This window comes from Xenopus laevis, chromosome 1L (assembly GCF_017654675.1).
Source record: "Xenopus laevis strain J_2021 chromosome 1L, Xenopus_laevis_v10.1, whole genome shotgun sequence".
Classification (NCBI taxonomy): Eukaryota; Metazoa; Chordata; class Amphibia; order Anura; family Pipidae; genus Xenopus; species Xenopus laevis.
The window spans coordinates 88,412,119-88,427,735 of record NC_054371.1 but is presented as its reverse complement, the minus strand read 5'-3'; the positions used below and the strand labels follow the sequence as shown (position 1 = coordinate 88,427,735).

General features: G+C 38.8%; 1 protein-coding gene across 1 annotated transcript in view; it reads left to right on the top strand.

Moving 5' to 3' along the window:
* The first annotated feature begins 2,349 nt into the window (after positions 1-2,349).
* idua.L (alpha-L-iduronidase L homeolog) overlaps positions 2,350-15,617 on the top strand; it is a 70,329-nt gene continuing 57,061 nt past the window's right edge. Inside the window, 2 exon segments of the mRNA NM_001093562.1 lie at positions 2,350-2,553; positions 8,982-9,122. Coding sequence (NP_001087031.1) covers positions 2,423-2,553; positions 8,982-9,122 — 272 coding nt within the window. The 5' untranslated portion in view covers positions 2,350-2,422.

Sequence of the window (15,617 nt, the reverse complement as noted above, 5' to 3'; positions counted from 1 at the left end):
TTAAAGCTGGCCACAGACGCGAAGATCCGATTGTACGAATCAATGTACGATTGGACTTTCCCATCTCCCGACCTGCCACTAACCATTCAGATCAGTCTTACCATTCCGACCAAAAAAAATTAGTGAAGAACAGATCAGCCGATGTTCTGCCCCTGATAGCAATCGTACGATAGACAAAGCTAGTGACATTTCAGTCTCCCACTGAAAATCGTACGATCGGCAATACACGCAGAGATATTACCCACAGCCAACAGAAAATTTCTAACCTGTCCGATCGACCAAACGACAGATCTCCGCCGGACGAAAAATTATGGGACTCCACATACGTTCTGAAAATCGTACGATGAGTTCTTTGCGTCTATGGCCAGCTTAATTAGCCCTCTGTTCTGACTTATATTGTGGGTGTTTAAAGGGGAAGGAAACCTCGTCGGCGCTAACCCCCCTCCCCCCCTCCCGTGTATTGCCCCCCCTCCCTCCTCCCCCCTGGCCTACCCCTCCCGCTGGGCAAATGCCCCTAACTTGTTACTTACCCTTCTGCGCAGGTCCAGTTTAGGGAGTTCACAGGCGACATCTTCTTCCACGCGATCTTCTTCCTCCTTTGACCGGCGTTTTGGCGCATGCGCAGTAGGATCGTTTCGCCGGTACGGATCTACTGCGCATGCGCCAAAAGTCACGCGCATGCGCAGTAGATCGTACCGGCGAAACGATCCTACTGCGCATGCGCCGGTCAAAGGAGGAAGAAGATCGCGTGGAAGAAGATGTCGCCTGTGAACTCCCTGGACTGGACCTGCGCAGAAGGGTAAGTAACAAGTTAGGGGCATTTGCCCAGCGGGAGGGGTAGGCCAGGGGGGAGGAGGGAGGGGGGGCAATACACGGGAGGGGGGTTAGCGCCGACGAGGTTTCCTTCCCCTTTAAGGCTGAGCTCTTGATCTTGTGATAAACATAAACCTGGGGCAGTAGACAGGGGGAATCTTCTCTAACTCTAAATTGTTATGTTAATAAATTAAGGATTAGAAATACAGTCGATTAAAATTGATTAATACGTCTGCGTTATGTGTCAGAATCCATATCAGATGTTGAATTGTATGTGCCAGAGAACACACAACTGTGAATAACGATAGCAAAAAAAAAGTATTTATTTTTAAAAATGGGGAACAGATATCTTGTAATAGTAGGCTGCCCTACAGAATCTGGGCATGTCTGGCATACGCACAAAAATTTAATTTCAAAATCATTACATTTGAAGAGAAACCAGAGTGTCCATTTTCTGAACTCTGCTGTTGAAGTTCCTGAATTGTAGTCCACTAATATATTTACTATTTGCTTATTGAGATTGCATTTACATATTTACAAGAGATATGATAAAAGTGCTTTATTAGTCAAACTGTTATTGTGCCATGAATACTAGACTTGCCTCCTGCACTGGCTTTTAATCCTAAAAATGGAAGTTTAGCTCTCACATAAGGCATTATGGGCAGAGACATGCAAATCACTCCTTTATGTCCCTTTGGCCAACTATGCATCCGGAACTGCTGGTTTCATAGCACAGATGCAGCCTAATAGTTCAGAGCCATATATCCAAACTTGCAGACAGCCTGTTTCGATCTTGTTATATCTCATCAGTGCAAGATATTGGAACATGACTTCTGAGTGGGTAGGACTTGTGGACAGCAAATATCCCATCCACTTCACTGGGCTCTCCTAGGCAGGTCAGCCCCTCAGGTCCACTTTTTATATTTTAGAGGGACATTTATGCCACAGTGGACATTTTGCCTCTGTAACGTTAGTTTAATTGTATTTTTAATAAGACTTTGTGATCAAGATTAGCTTGTGACATGAATACACTGGAGAGGGGTAGGTGCCTTAGTATCTTAAAGTTGCACAAGACTGCTTTACATAGCAATTAAATAAAGCTAACTTTAATCAAAGTTTTAGTTGCCTTTTAAATGGAATGCTGATTTAAGAGAAAAGTGTTTAGTTTTTCAATGCATTACTTTTATCCCCTAGTTTATTTACTTTATTATTCTTTAGCATTCATTCATTTATTATTCTTTATCATTCATTTACCATCATTCAATTTATATTAAATCTGCAAAGTTAGTATGAGATCATTTTATTTCACACTGGGTGCAAAGTATTCGTACAATGCACTGAGGTTATGTCTGTCTGCAGCACTTCTGCTTCTAAAGTCTGTGAGTTTGACTGGGTTAAACCATTCTTCAGGAGAGTAGGGGGGGAAAGCTATTTCCATGTATTTGCAGTGACTAAAAGGTTTAACAGAAGTGCAACAGTATATCCCTCTGTAAAAAATGAGGAAGTGAAACCTCTATAGTGATGTAAGAGGCATAGTGAGTGTCGCTGTTAGATTGTCTTGCTTGTTATAGCAGTGTAATTTAATTTGATTTTATCCCTTGTTGCAAAAATGGGAACACTCAGTCTTGTGCTCCTGTGTGCATTGCAAGGAATAATAGTTTATGGAACTTACATTATTAAAATAGATCCAACTAAAGGTAGAAATCAATTGAAACATTTCTGGAAAAGCACAGGATTTTGGTAAGTTGTGTTCACACTTTAGTAGCAAATGTATTATCACAAAGAGAAAGCACTTCTTTTCTTTAGGTTTTTTTTGTAGATGGCACAAAGATTCTAATTCAAAGCAAAGGAATTCAGGAGTTTTACTATTGGATTATTTCCCCTTACAGCTCTGCATTAATACTTGAATACAAATTTGTAATATAAAAATATCTGTTCCGTATTAGTAAAATACTTTTTTTTAAGTTTTGGAACTTCTCGATTCTGGATTCTCGAGTAAATGCATATTTTATGCATGATCTGTTTTATTTGATAAAATTACTATAATTACAGGAGCACTAATAGAAATTTTTATTCATATTTAATTCTGTGTGTTAGCTACATATACAGACAGGATATGGCAGTTATCTGATGCATTTATTAGTATTGCAGTGTAAATACATGGGACATGTTATCCAGAATGCTTGAGACCTCAGTTTTTCCAAATGAGGGGTAATGTAATTTGGATCGCCATACTTTGCCTACTAGAGTAAAGTATAATTTAAACATTAATTCAACCCAATAGGATTAATTTGCCTCCAATAAGGATTAATTATATCTTAGCTGGGATCCAGTACAGTTATGGAACCTTTTATTCAGTATGCCCGGGACCTGGGGCTTTCCAGATAACAGATCTTTCCATTATTTCCATCTGAATACCTTAAAGGGATACTGTCATGGGGAAAACACATCATTTAATAATGCTGCTCCAGCAGAATTCTGTACTGAAATCCATTTCTCAAAAGAGCAAACAGATTTTTTTATATTTAATTTTGAAATTTAACATGGGACTAGACATATTGTCAGTTTCCCAACTGCCCCCAGTCACGTGACTTGTGCTCTGATAAACTTCAGTCACTCTTTAGGGTGGTGGCAGATGTGGCTACTGGGGGACATTAGTCGCTCAGCGACAAATTGCCTCTTCGTTGGGCGACTAATCTTCCCTAAATGCCTTCGCGCCAGCTAGAATGTAAATCTTTTCTGGGATGGCACTCAGAACGCTTTGTTTTCCAAAGTCTCCCGAAGTTGCATCACAAGGAAACTTTAGAAGTGATCCGAGTGCCATCCCGCCGGCAATTTACATTCTGGACAGTGGGAAGGCATTTAGGGGAGACTAATCTTCCTCAGTAGCCACATCTGCCACCACCATTAGGGCAGAGATGAAAATCGCCGGTGGGATGGCAATCACAAGGAAACTTCGGCGATTTCGGAAAACGAATCGCTCCGATTGCCATCCCGCCAGCGATTTTCATTCTAGCCGGTGGGAAGGCAGTTTGGGGAGATTAGTCTCCTCGAAGAAGAAGAGATTTGTCGCCGGGCGACTAATCTCCCCGAATTTGACTGTGTGTCTCTGCTTTTACTGCTGTACTGCAAGTTGGAGTGATATCACCCCCTCCCTTTCCCCCCAGCAGCCTAACAACAGAACAATAGGAAGGTAACCAGATAGCAACTCCCTAACACAAGATAACAGCTGTCTGGTAAATCTTAGAACAGCACTCAATAGTAAAAAATCCAGGTCCCACTGTGACACATTCAGTTACATTGAGTAGGAGTAACAACAGCCTGCCAGAAAGCAGTTCCACCCTAAAGTGCTGGCTCTTTCTGAAAGCACATGACCAGGCAAAATGACCTGAGATGGCTTGCCTACTAGTGATGTGTGGGTCAGGTTTTTTCCAACCTACACCTGCCCGATATCCACCCTCCCTCCACCCAAGCCCGACTTCCTTTAATAGACCCGCATCACCCTGCCGATGATGTCACAAAAAGGGGGGGGCGAGCAGGTGCATGGCTATAAAACCAAAAGTCGGAAGCCGGCAGTATAAGATGGCAAATGGGGGTACGAGGACGGACCGAACCTGACCGACCCGTGGGTCCAGCGGGTATCTGACCGGTCTGAACATCACTACTGCCTACACAACAATATTACAACTAAAGAAAAATACACTTCCTAGTTCAGGAATGATATTTTATATTTTATAGTGAATTATTTGCGGGGTAAACAATGTCATTTAGAAATAAAAACTATCTCCTAAAAATCATGACAGAATCCCTTTTAGTCTACTAGAAAATTATTTAAACATTAAATAAACCCAACAGGATTGTTTTGCTTTCAGTAATGAAATAAATTATATCTTAGGATCAAGTAAAAAATACTGTGTTATTATTACAGAGAAAAAAAGGAAAAAAAAATCTGGATTATTTTAATAAAATGAGTCTGTGGGAGATAGCCTTTCCATAATTCGGAGCATTCTGTATAATGGGTTTCCAGATAATGAATACCATTCCTGTATAAGGTACTGTTTTAATATTACAAAGAAAAGGGAAAACAAACGTAATTCAGATCTTTCTGGTGAATGGGTTTCTGGATAAATGGATCCCATACCAGTACAGTGCTTATTCTGTTTGCAAATGCATTGCCCTGACTCAGGTTTCTTAGTTCCCTGTTCTAGCATGCCATCCTGTGGCTCATGGTGTGACTGAGTCAACCAAACAAGTGACACAATAGCTGGCAAATGAATCACCTTATCATTTCATGATATATAAACAGAGTACATGATCTGAAAACCTTGGGTAAAGTAGCCAGCTGATGGGATGGGATACTTGCTGGTTGCCTAATGTCTGGAGAACTGCTTAGAAGTAGTTTTTATGTACCACTGGCCCACCATTGTTTTTGGCATTGTTATCAGTTTGGGCCCTTACACACAAGCATTTGCACTTGCAGTGAATTTTTTTTTATTTGTTCCACCACAGGAAATTAATGCTTTATCAGATCCCATTCTTATTAATTGTGCCTGTAGTGCAGGTATGTCAAACTCAAATACACATTGGGCCAAAATTTAAAAAATGCTTCAAGTCGAGGGCCAGTGTTTATTGAAAACAAATTGAAAAGACCTTATTGTATATATTGAAGCTGGAACTAACACGGCTAAGAAGTTATTACCTATAAAACAACATAAATCTTTATGCAGTGTTAAACAGTAATTAATTTAAACTTTAAAATCTTAAAGCGTTTCCTGGAGAAACCTTCCAGAGGGCTTAATAAAGTACTATCTATCTCCAGACATTGGTGTCTCATCTTGGATACAAGTTTATCTATGTCTGGGGTCAGGATCTGAGCTTTCAGGGAGAGGGGTAACGCTAGCTCCACAGGTAAGCTACGGATACACAAGTTGTGGAACAGGGACTCGCGCCTTTGATTGAATAGCAGTGCATTGTGGGACTTGCAGTTCTAATAGTGTGGACTCCCTGTTCCGCTTGTCATTAGGGTTGCCACCTTTTCTGGAAAAATATACCGGCCTTCCTATATTCTTGCCATTTTGTCCTATTAATAACATTGGCATCAAGCATAAATTTTACCGGCCAGGCCGGTAAAATACTGGCCAGGTGGCAACCCTACTTGTCATATGCGGCTTGAGTATCTGCAGTTTACACTGTGAGGCAATATACTAGCGGGCCAGATCTAATAATAATTATCATGCGGGCCAAAGATAATCCCTTTGTGGGCCGGACCTAGGGTAGCCAGGGTTGCATCTATGTCTGGGGTTAGGCTCTGAGCTTTCAGGGAGAGGGGTAACGCTAGCTCCACTGGTAAACTGCTGATACACAAGTTGTGGAACAGGGACTCACGCCTTCGATTGACGTTGCGTCGTACTAGCAGTGCATTGTGGGACTTGCAGTTCTAATAGTGTGGACTCCCTGTTCCGCTTGTCATATGCGGCTTGAGTATCTGCAGCTTACACTGTGAGGCAATATACTAGCGGGCCAGATCTATTAATAACTATCATGCGGGCCAAAGATAATCCCTTTGTGGGCCGGTCCTAGGGTTGCCAGGGTTGCATGACTGCAATGTTAAGTTTAGGGAAAAACCATAAAAACATAGGAAGGCCGGTATTTTTTTCTGGAAAAGGTGGCAACCCTAGCCAGTCCTGGCATGCGGGCCTTGAGTTTGGCACATGTGCTTTTTTCTTTATTGCAGTCCTTAGGAAAGAATGGGTCCTTATAACTTATGCATTAGCATGCTTGTGGAATGCACAATTAGTCACTGGTGGGAACTTATTTGTAAACACTATTGTGTAAGGGTCCTAAGTGTGCAGTACTGACAGCCATCAGCCTTGAGCCTGAATTACATTATTTTAAAACAGAGGTTTTTATATTACTCCATTGTTCATAATGCAACCGTCTGCCGCATGTGTGCGTATGCGTGGTGATGACTGCAAGCAGAGGGTGGAAAAGACCTGGACATGGGGTGGGCGACATAAGAGGTACATGCCTGGCTCCTCCCACAGCTGCGCCCTAGACATGTACTTATTCTGCCTACCTCTAGTTCCAGCCCTGACGTAACGACTCCTTTGCTTCACTCCTTACCAAGTCCTGCCCCCTTGAAAGCCATGTTCCAATGTTTTGCACTGTTCCGATAAAAAGATGTAGAAAAGAATATGGAAACAGGCTGCCTGAAAGTAAAGATGCATGGCTCTCAAGCCTGTTAGCATTAGAAGCTCTAACTGACAAGTTGAGAAGGGACAGTCAGGTTGACAAAACAGTCAGGTTTAGGAACGTCAAGTGACAATTACTTGCAAAAGCAGAACTATCAGCGAAAAACATCAACATGACCTATAGGTAACTTTTCATGTAGATTAATATTTTGAAATAATTTTTTATTGTCAGTATCAAACATTCACATGTCTCATACTACAGACATAGCACTGCTTCAAAACAGAAAAACTTTAAGTGAGGGTTAAAGTTTTTTATTTTAAAGCAGTGCAATGCATGTAGTATGAGACATGTGAATGCTTTTAAGAAGGCTCCATGCAACACATAATTTAGCACTTATTCTGACCCCCCCCTCCACTGCTCAGCACACACGCCCCATCATAAATAAGATCAGGCCTGACTGCACCACCCCTACGAGAAAAAATAAAACCATAGCTTTATGGCAGTCTCTCCTGTTATCCCCCTTTTACTACATGCATGGATCATTACATAAGAAAAGAAAATAAACAAAAATAAAATAATTGAAAAAAAAAAGCACTGCAAAAAGGTGCAAAAACTGCTTGAATGACAGTTCCCTGCCTGGGGATTGCAGATGTCCTAAATTCATAGAAATCAGACGGTCCCAGATCTGTAAGAAGGCCAAAAGGGCCAAGTCGAGGGTGGCAAAATTATAGGGCCAGCATGCATTACACTGGCCATTTCTACACTGGTGATTGGGCAGGAGTTTTAAAGGACTTTTAAAAGCTGTCTCTTCTACAAAGATGTTCTGTTTAGGGTAGGAGTGGGAAGAAAGATATGAGTGTATGAGGGTGGGTAAAGTAAGAGCAAAGGGGTTGGGCTGGTATTGAGGTGAACAAAGTATGAATTGGGCACTGCATTACTGCCCAGGACCCGCAAGGATGCCCTTCCTCTCAATATACATATTTACAGTTGTTTGTTACACAGGGTTGTGGGCTTAATAAATAATAAAGCCAAAAATTCACCTGTTGTGTTGAATTAACCACATTTTTCCAGGAATTATTAGTTATGCCTTGCAACCTGTATATGTGGGTGTATTTAAAAGAGAGCAGTTTATGTTGTGTAATAAGCAAAGTATATACATTATTATACAGAATTATTATACAGAGTTATACAGAATATAAATAAATAAATGTAATACATTTTCAACAAGGCTGATTTCTCATGTTTTTTCCTAGAAGATGTATTATAGCTCACTATTAAAATCACCAGACATCATGTCTCTCTACATGTAGAATGTGTGCAAAAGGCAGTAATAGTAATTTGTTTTTGTTTGTACTGGAATCAGTTATTTGAATGAGCTCCAATACATCTGCTAGGAAAGAAAGTCCCTCTATAAGATATATTGGATCTAACTGTCAAAGTATCTGACACCCAACTGCTGCATGAAGACAGAATGAAGAGAAACAGATGCTGAGAGAGGGATAGTGAACATAAACTTGATTATTTCAGAAAGAATGCAGAATATTTGATTGTATTTACAAAGTTTCTTATTTCAGTATGATGAATCTTATATTCTCTTATTTCAGTATGATGAATCTTATATTAACTGTTAATTTTCACAATAGTTTCCCTTTAAAAAAAAAGTCATGGTGTTCTAATCTTGTAATCAGATTTTGTGGCACACTATCAAATAATCTTTAACATTAATAATTTTGTCCAAATAATTGCTTACCTTCTTCTAGAATATAATGACATTGACAAGTGTGATTCTTCAAAACTTCATGCTGTCTCCCTCTAATGTCAATTTGGCTAATTTATTTCTTAATTGTTTTTAACATAAATTGTGCTATCTATTGATAGTTAAACTATCTTTTCTCATATTTTCCTGTTTATATGTAATGCATGGTATGTGCAAATATTGAGTTCTCTTATATAATACCATCATATTTTTGTTACAGTCCTCCTTTGCCACATGACAAATCAGAAGCCTATTTTCTTGGCAAGGACCAGCAATTAAATATGGCATACATTTCTTCAGTTCCATTGAGAGGAATTGAACAAGTAAGAGTTCACTGGTTACTGGATCTTGTAACAGTTTCGTAAGTATCTAATTAACAAATTGCTGAACCTATGTTACTGTAATTTTAGCAAGGGAGGGAATACAGGGTTATGGAAGATAGCTCATAGTACAAGTTGATTGCCATTTTGGAGTCAGGAAGGATTTTTTTCCCCCTCTGAGGCAAATTGGAGAGGCTTCAGATGGGGTTTTTTGCCTTTCTCTGGATCTCTGGCTGTTAGGCAGGTAAAAAAAGTTAAAAGGTTGAACTTGATGGACATGTGTCTTTTTTCAACCTAACTTACTATGTAATTTTTAAGGAGCTATGATAAATCAGATAAAGAAATGAAAAGGGGCTCTTGTAGGATTATTTCTCTTTCTTGATGCAACAGAAAGCAAAACGTATAGTGCTCAAGATAAGAGTGACTAAAAAAAATGTGTCTGTAAGGTATGGAAGGGGATTAATAACATTTAACTAACAGCACTAATAGCTAAAAGTTAAATGAGCAAACACTGTTCTGGTATTTTCATTAAAATGCATTAAATATATGACAGTAGATAGGGCTAGTCTTCAGAAGCCTGGGGAAAACATGTATACTACAGAGCTTATTTGTTATCTGCTGTTTGTCCTGTGCCTTTTCAAATTTTTCAGCTTTGAATGGCTGCCCCCATGGCTACACAGCATCTTGTTTATATAAACTATTGTAGAGTTTGTGAAGCAAACACAATTATACCACAGAAGCACAACAGTACATTGTATTTTCATTACTTTTAAAACACTTTTATTGTTTGCTGTTACTGTTCCTTTAAAGGGGTTGTTCACCTTCAAACAACTAGTTGGTTTCAGATAGATCACCAGAAATAACGACTTTTTCCAATGACTTTCTATTTTCTATGTGTGACTGTTTTTCTAATATTGAAGTGTAAATTGTCATTTCTCTCCTTCTGAAGCAGCTCTGGGAGGGGGGGTCACCGATCCTGTAAACTGTTCTAAATGGATACATTTAGTTGATACATTTCTTATCTTTGTCCCTGCTGAGCAGAATCTCTGGGTTTCATTACAGGCAGCTGTTAGACTTGATACAATTGTTGCTAATACTCCAGAGATGCTGCTGAGAAATGGATCAACTAAATGTTGCAAAATTGTAACAGTTCAGAGTCTGCACCTGAATTACTGAGCTGCCAGACTCAAACACCACAGACACAAACATTCAACTTTACACTTAGATTTTGGAAAAAACGTAAAAATGGAAAGTATTTGAAAAAAGTCTTTATTTCTGGGGAACAATCTAAAAACAACTGAATTGAAAAAACTGTTTGGAAGGTGAACAACCCCTTTAAGTCTCCTAAAAATAATTTAATCATTAATTAAACCCAATAGGATTGTTTTGCCTCCAATAAGGTTTAATTAATAATAAAAATAATAATAATAAAAATATTGTTGGGATCAAGCACAAGTAGTGTTTTATTTTAATTGGAATTATTTTAGTACAATGGAGTCTATGGGAGATGGCCTTCCCGTAATTTGGAGCTTTCTGGACAATGGATCTCATACCTGTACCACATAAGTTAGGCTGTCCAACTGTAGGTCTGTGAGCTGAATGTGGTCCCTCGAGGGATTTTTAGCCCCAGCCCTAGCTTGTGAAGAGTGCCACTACCATAGTGGAGATAGATTTGAAAGAATATCCATACTAAATACGGCAGCACCTCTAGTAGTAATAAATGTATATTTGTACATTTCTGGTAAAAATAAACGATTAAAAGGGCCATTTATGAATAGTAAGTGCAGTTGTAGTAGGGCAAGTTAGCTAGCTACTGCAGCTAGCTGTGCGAAAAAATTCATATTCTTTAACAGTACATGCAGCAAAAGGCACTCCCTATACTTCCTCATTTGGTGCCACACTGTGCCATATTAACATTTTTAAATAATGGCTATGGATGTTTGTAACCGTGCCTTTGCTTCTAAGATAATTGCATTGCACTAAAAATGGGTATCATGAGTCTCTCACGTATGGTAACAGTACAATTGTAGTAAGGCCCCTCCTTTCTAATTAGGATAAAAAGCTGACTGAAATTTGCTTTCTTGCAATGAAATCAATTTCAGCAAGGTTGGTTTGTGTTAAAAACAAGAATATTACTAGAGATATAAAAATGCTAAAGCCAGACACTGCCGAAATTATCTGGGAATGTGCTAGCAATGCAGTTAATAAATAGACTAGATCCAGTAGCATCATGTCAATATACACAGTGTCGGACTGGGATGCCAGGGGCCCACCAGAAAACCTTAGACTGTGGGCCCTCTTTTCAAACTATTATTCCTTCTCTCCTCACTCAACCTCTTTATTCTCCCAAACTTTTATATCTACTTACTCTATTCTTCCATTAATACACATTTTTTCCCAATAAAAAAATAGGGAATGAACATGAAATAGGCTAAATGATTAGAAGCAAGAGGCCCACTGACACCTGGGCCCACCGGGAGTTTTCCTGGTATCCCGGTGGGCCAGTCCGACACTGAATATACACATCTACAGTGCACACTTTTTTGTTATATTTTATAGATTACAATTTAGCTATGTGACTTCCTGCTACAATTTCATATGTTTTTACAAAAGTACGGTGTTGTTTCATAGTTCTTACAAGCATCAATATGGAACATTTGGTTTTCTTTGTCAGCATGACCTTGTACAAACTTAATTTATGAACAACATATGTACAGTATTTATTACTTATGTCTTTGTTACAGCTTTTTTTTAAATTGAGGTTGGACAGAGTGAGGACATGAAAGTGCATTCTTGGGTTTGTGCTGACAAGCAAGTGTGTCAGCAAATATGTTTATTGCCTTTTGTGCTTGATGATAAATCATCTAGTTTTAACTACTGCAAACGTCATTCCTAAAATGTGTATTGATTGGAGGATACTTTCTGATAAAAAAGCAAGTATATAGCTGTGACATTCCTTTATGTAATATAAAAGATCAATAGGTAAACCTTAAAATTTCCCTTGAATCGTCTGAAAGCTATGAGGCAGCGCATATAATTTTACGTTGTTCAGTCACACATGTGTTTAAAACAATGTTTTTCGTTCTTGAAAATTAACTGAAATGTATTTTAAAATATAATACACCCTCCACTGAAAATTGTAAAGAATCTTGAAGTCCATTGTTTTTCAGCATTTAGTGACTGACTGGACCTGTGCTTTGGTAGCAACTAAAGATGGTGTCATTCTGATTACTGTCAGCTAAACAGTCATCACCCGCATGACTACACTTGCATCCATTGACTACTACTGAGGTCTGATGTGTGCCACATATATCTGATCCAGCACAAATGAGATTGCGTAGTCGCACCATAGTTATGGCAGTTTCTTAGGGTTCAAAAATCTTTTATGCACATTTAAGGCAATGCATACAACATTTAAACTGCATGGCTCATTATGAAGCTAAAAGGAATTTTTATAATTATTTCTGCCTCTTTGTAACTGCATATGAAATTTGGAACTTGAACCATTAGCCCAGTGCCCCATCTCAACATAATGCCTAGAGGAAGGTTGAGCAAAGGTGCTTATTATGATATATTGAACTGGAGATGTAACACCCTGTCTGGAGTTGAACCAGTGACTTGGGGGCATATTTATCAAGGGTCGAATTTCGAATTGAAAAAACTTCGAAATTCGAATTCAAAAAGACTAACCGAAATTAAGTGGAAGTTTTTTTTGGTCGAATAGGTCAGTTTTCGATCGAATAGGTCCGTATTCGGGCGAATTTGAATCGTACGAATAGAAGGAATAGCGCATTCGATCGAATTCGATTCAAAGTTTTTCCAAAAAAACCTTTGATTTTTCAAAGTCCACCAATTGACTCCAAATGGGTTCTAGAAGGTCCCCCATAGGCTAAAACAGCAATTCGGCAGGTTTTAGATGGGGAATGGTCAAGTCGAATTTTTAAAGGGGTAAATGATAGCAGACATGATAAATTTCGATATTGGAATTTTTTTTATTTTTTTCAAATTCAATTCGAATTAGGACTATTCCCTAGTCTAAGTACACAAAAACTAGCTCGAAATTCAACATTTTTCATTTGAAAATTCACCTCGACCTTTAATAAATCTGCCCCTTGGTGTTTTCATGCTGTCTGCATTTCCACCGTGTAAGCCATTAGGCTGCCTATATAACCCATTGCCCAATGTAGGGTCTATTCTTGATAGTTCCTGGGTGCGTTTCTTGTCTGTTCCTTGACTCTTGCCTGTTCTTGACCATTGTTGTTTTGCTGCCTGAAACTACCTTTGCCTGTTATTGACCACTCTTCCGGATCCTGACTCTGTACTGTGTTACCGATTGGTTTTGACCCCAGCCTGTTTATCCTTACTACACTCTTGGTTCCTGATCCTATACTGTGCTACTGTTGGTTCTGACCCGGCCTGTTCCGCGATTATGCCTACTCTTTCCTTGTTCCTCCAGTCACATGATTCGGTTCCCTTGCCTGGCCAGAACCCTCACCTTGGTCCTCTCACTTTAAGTCCTGGTGGCATCCGAGTAGTGAAGGGCTCTTCCTGACATGAAAGGTGGCTGTTATAGGCAGAAGCACGAGCCATGGCCGTGACCTTATTATTGGTTCTGGGTTTTGGGATACTGGTTGTGACAGGAGAATCATGAAGGGTTGCGAGCAATTAGGTATTTTTCCTCTTTTATACAACTTTTGTCCCTGAACTGAAGAAGGCACTCAGATGAGTGTTGCAACGATTTAAAGAAAAACTCTAATCTCCATATGTAATATAAGGCACTAAGTTTACCTAGGAGCAGTAACCCATAGCAACCAATATGATGTTTGCAATTAAACAGGTGACGAGTAAATTCTACCTAGTGATTGGTTGCTATGAGTTACTGGCCCTGGGCCAACATAGTGCCTTTTATTACATAACCCCCTAAATGTCCAGTTGCCTTTGACTTAATTATATTAGATACTATCCTGACAGAAAAGTTTTAACTAATGATAATTCATAACAAAAACAAAAGAAAAAAAAAAAAAGAAAAAGTACCCCGCTTACAATCTTGCTAGAGCTGTTACTGTATAAATTATTTCAAAACCTGTTAGTTAAAATTTACATGTGTTGCCGTACAAGCCCTGTGATTAACGTTGGACCAATCTAATAAATGGTATTGACTTAAAGTGCCGTGCTATAAATTCATTATATAATAAATAATGATTAAGAATGAAATTGATTATAATTGAAGTGCAGTGCAATGAAATTAGTTACTTCATTTGAAATTAAAAACTTTAATTAAATCCAGCCACAATAAATCGATTAAAAATAGTGGCAATAATAAGGCGTGATAGAGGTAACTGCGTCCAAACTTGGACAACAATTCAATAATAAAGTGCTAGGCAGTGCTAATTCATTAATTCATTATAACTCAGGTAATTGATTAAAAATTGATTAGAGTAACCGCATAAATAGGGATAAAATTTAAAAACAATACTCAGGTTCATAAGTTGAAATAAGAAAATGGAAAAGGAGAGAGGTGGAGTTGTCCCAAATCTACTACCTAATATTTTCTAATCCCTGGGACACCACAAAGGCAAGGTAGGCAGAGCAACCGGGACTGTGGTCTCGATGGTTATTCTAAGCCCTAAACTGTCAAGGACTATGCTGGCCTAAAAAACCACAAATCCCCGGCCTCTTGTAAGTTCAGTAATGCGAGAGAGAAGAGAAAGCGAACCAGGTATTGCATTAAATATCCACCACCCCTTCCATTCCCATTTAACCCAAAGTAATTGAAATTGTTTAAAAGATTCAAATCAACAAGATTCAAAACGAATGATAATTCATGTAACACCTGTCAAAGAATTCCACATTCTGGACCAAGGGCTACAGTATGTGTACTAATCATGCAATCCATATATATACCATTAGGTGTTTCTGCTGAATAGCTTATGTTGGATAAACATCACTTACATTAAGGAATGGACCGAGATACATAAATAAGTAATTAATTGTAAGAGATTAGATAAGACATTCTTAAGGCACATTGTTGAGAGGGGCCGTGAGGTTTATGCGTTCAGGTTCAAAATTGTGGATGTCATCCTGAACAATCACAGGGAAGGAGATAGAATAAAGAAACTTGCATGTGTAGCATAATCTTAAACCTATTTGTAGATAAAAGACAAACTAGAACCTACAGGATGCTATTGAATTGGTTTACATGTTAGGGAAATGACACTTACAAGCATTGCCTCCTGGGGAGTGGGTGACAAAAAGCCCCAAAATACGTTTTGGTTAAATAGCATTTAAATTTTTGGATCCCTGTCGGCCTACAGGTTTTGATGTTAGAAATGCAGCAGTAAGCATTTTCAACTGTTTTGAGTCATTTAGCTTTTTATTCAGAAGCTCTCCAGTTTTCCGTTTTCAGCAGTCTGGGTGCTAAATTCCAACTTAATCTAGCAACCATGCATTGATATGAATAAGTGACTGGAATATGAATAGGAGAGGACCTGAATAGTCAGATGAGTAATAAGAAGTAGCAATAAGAATACATTTGT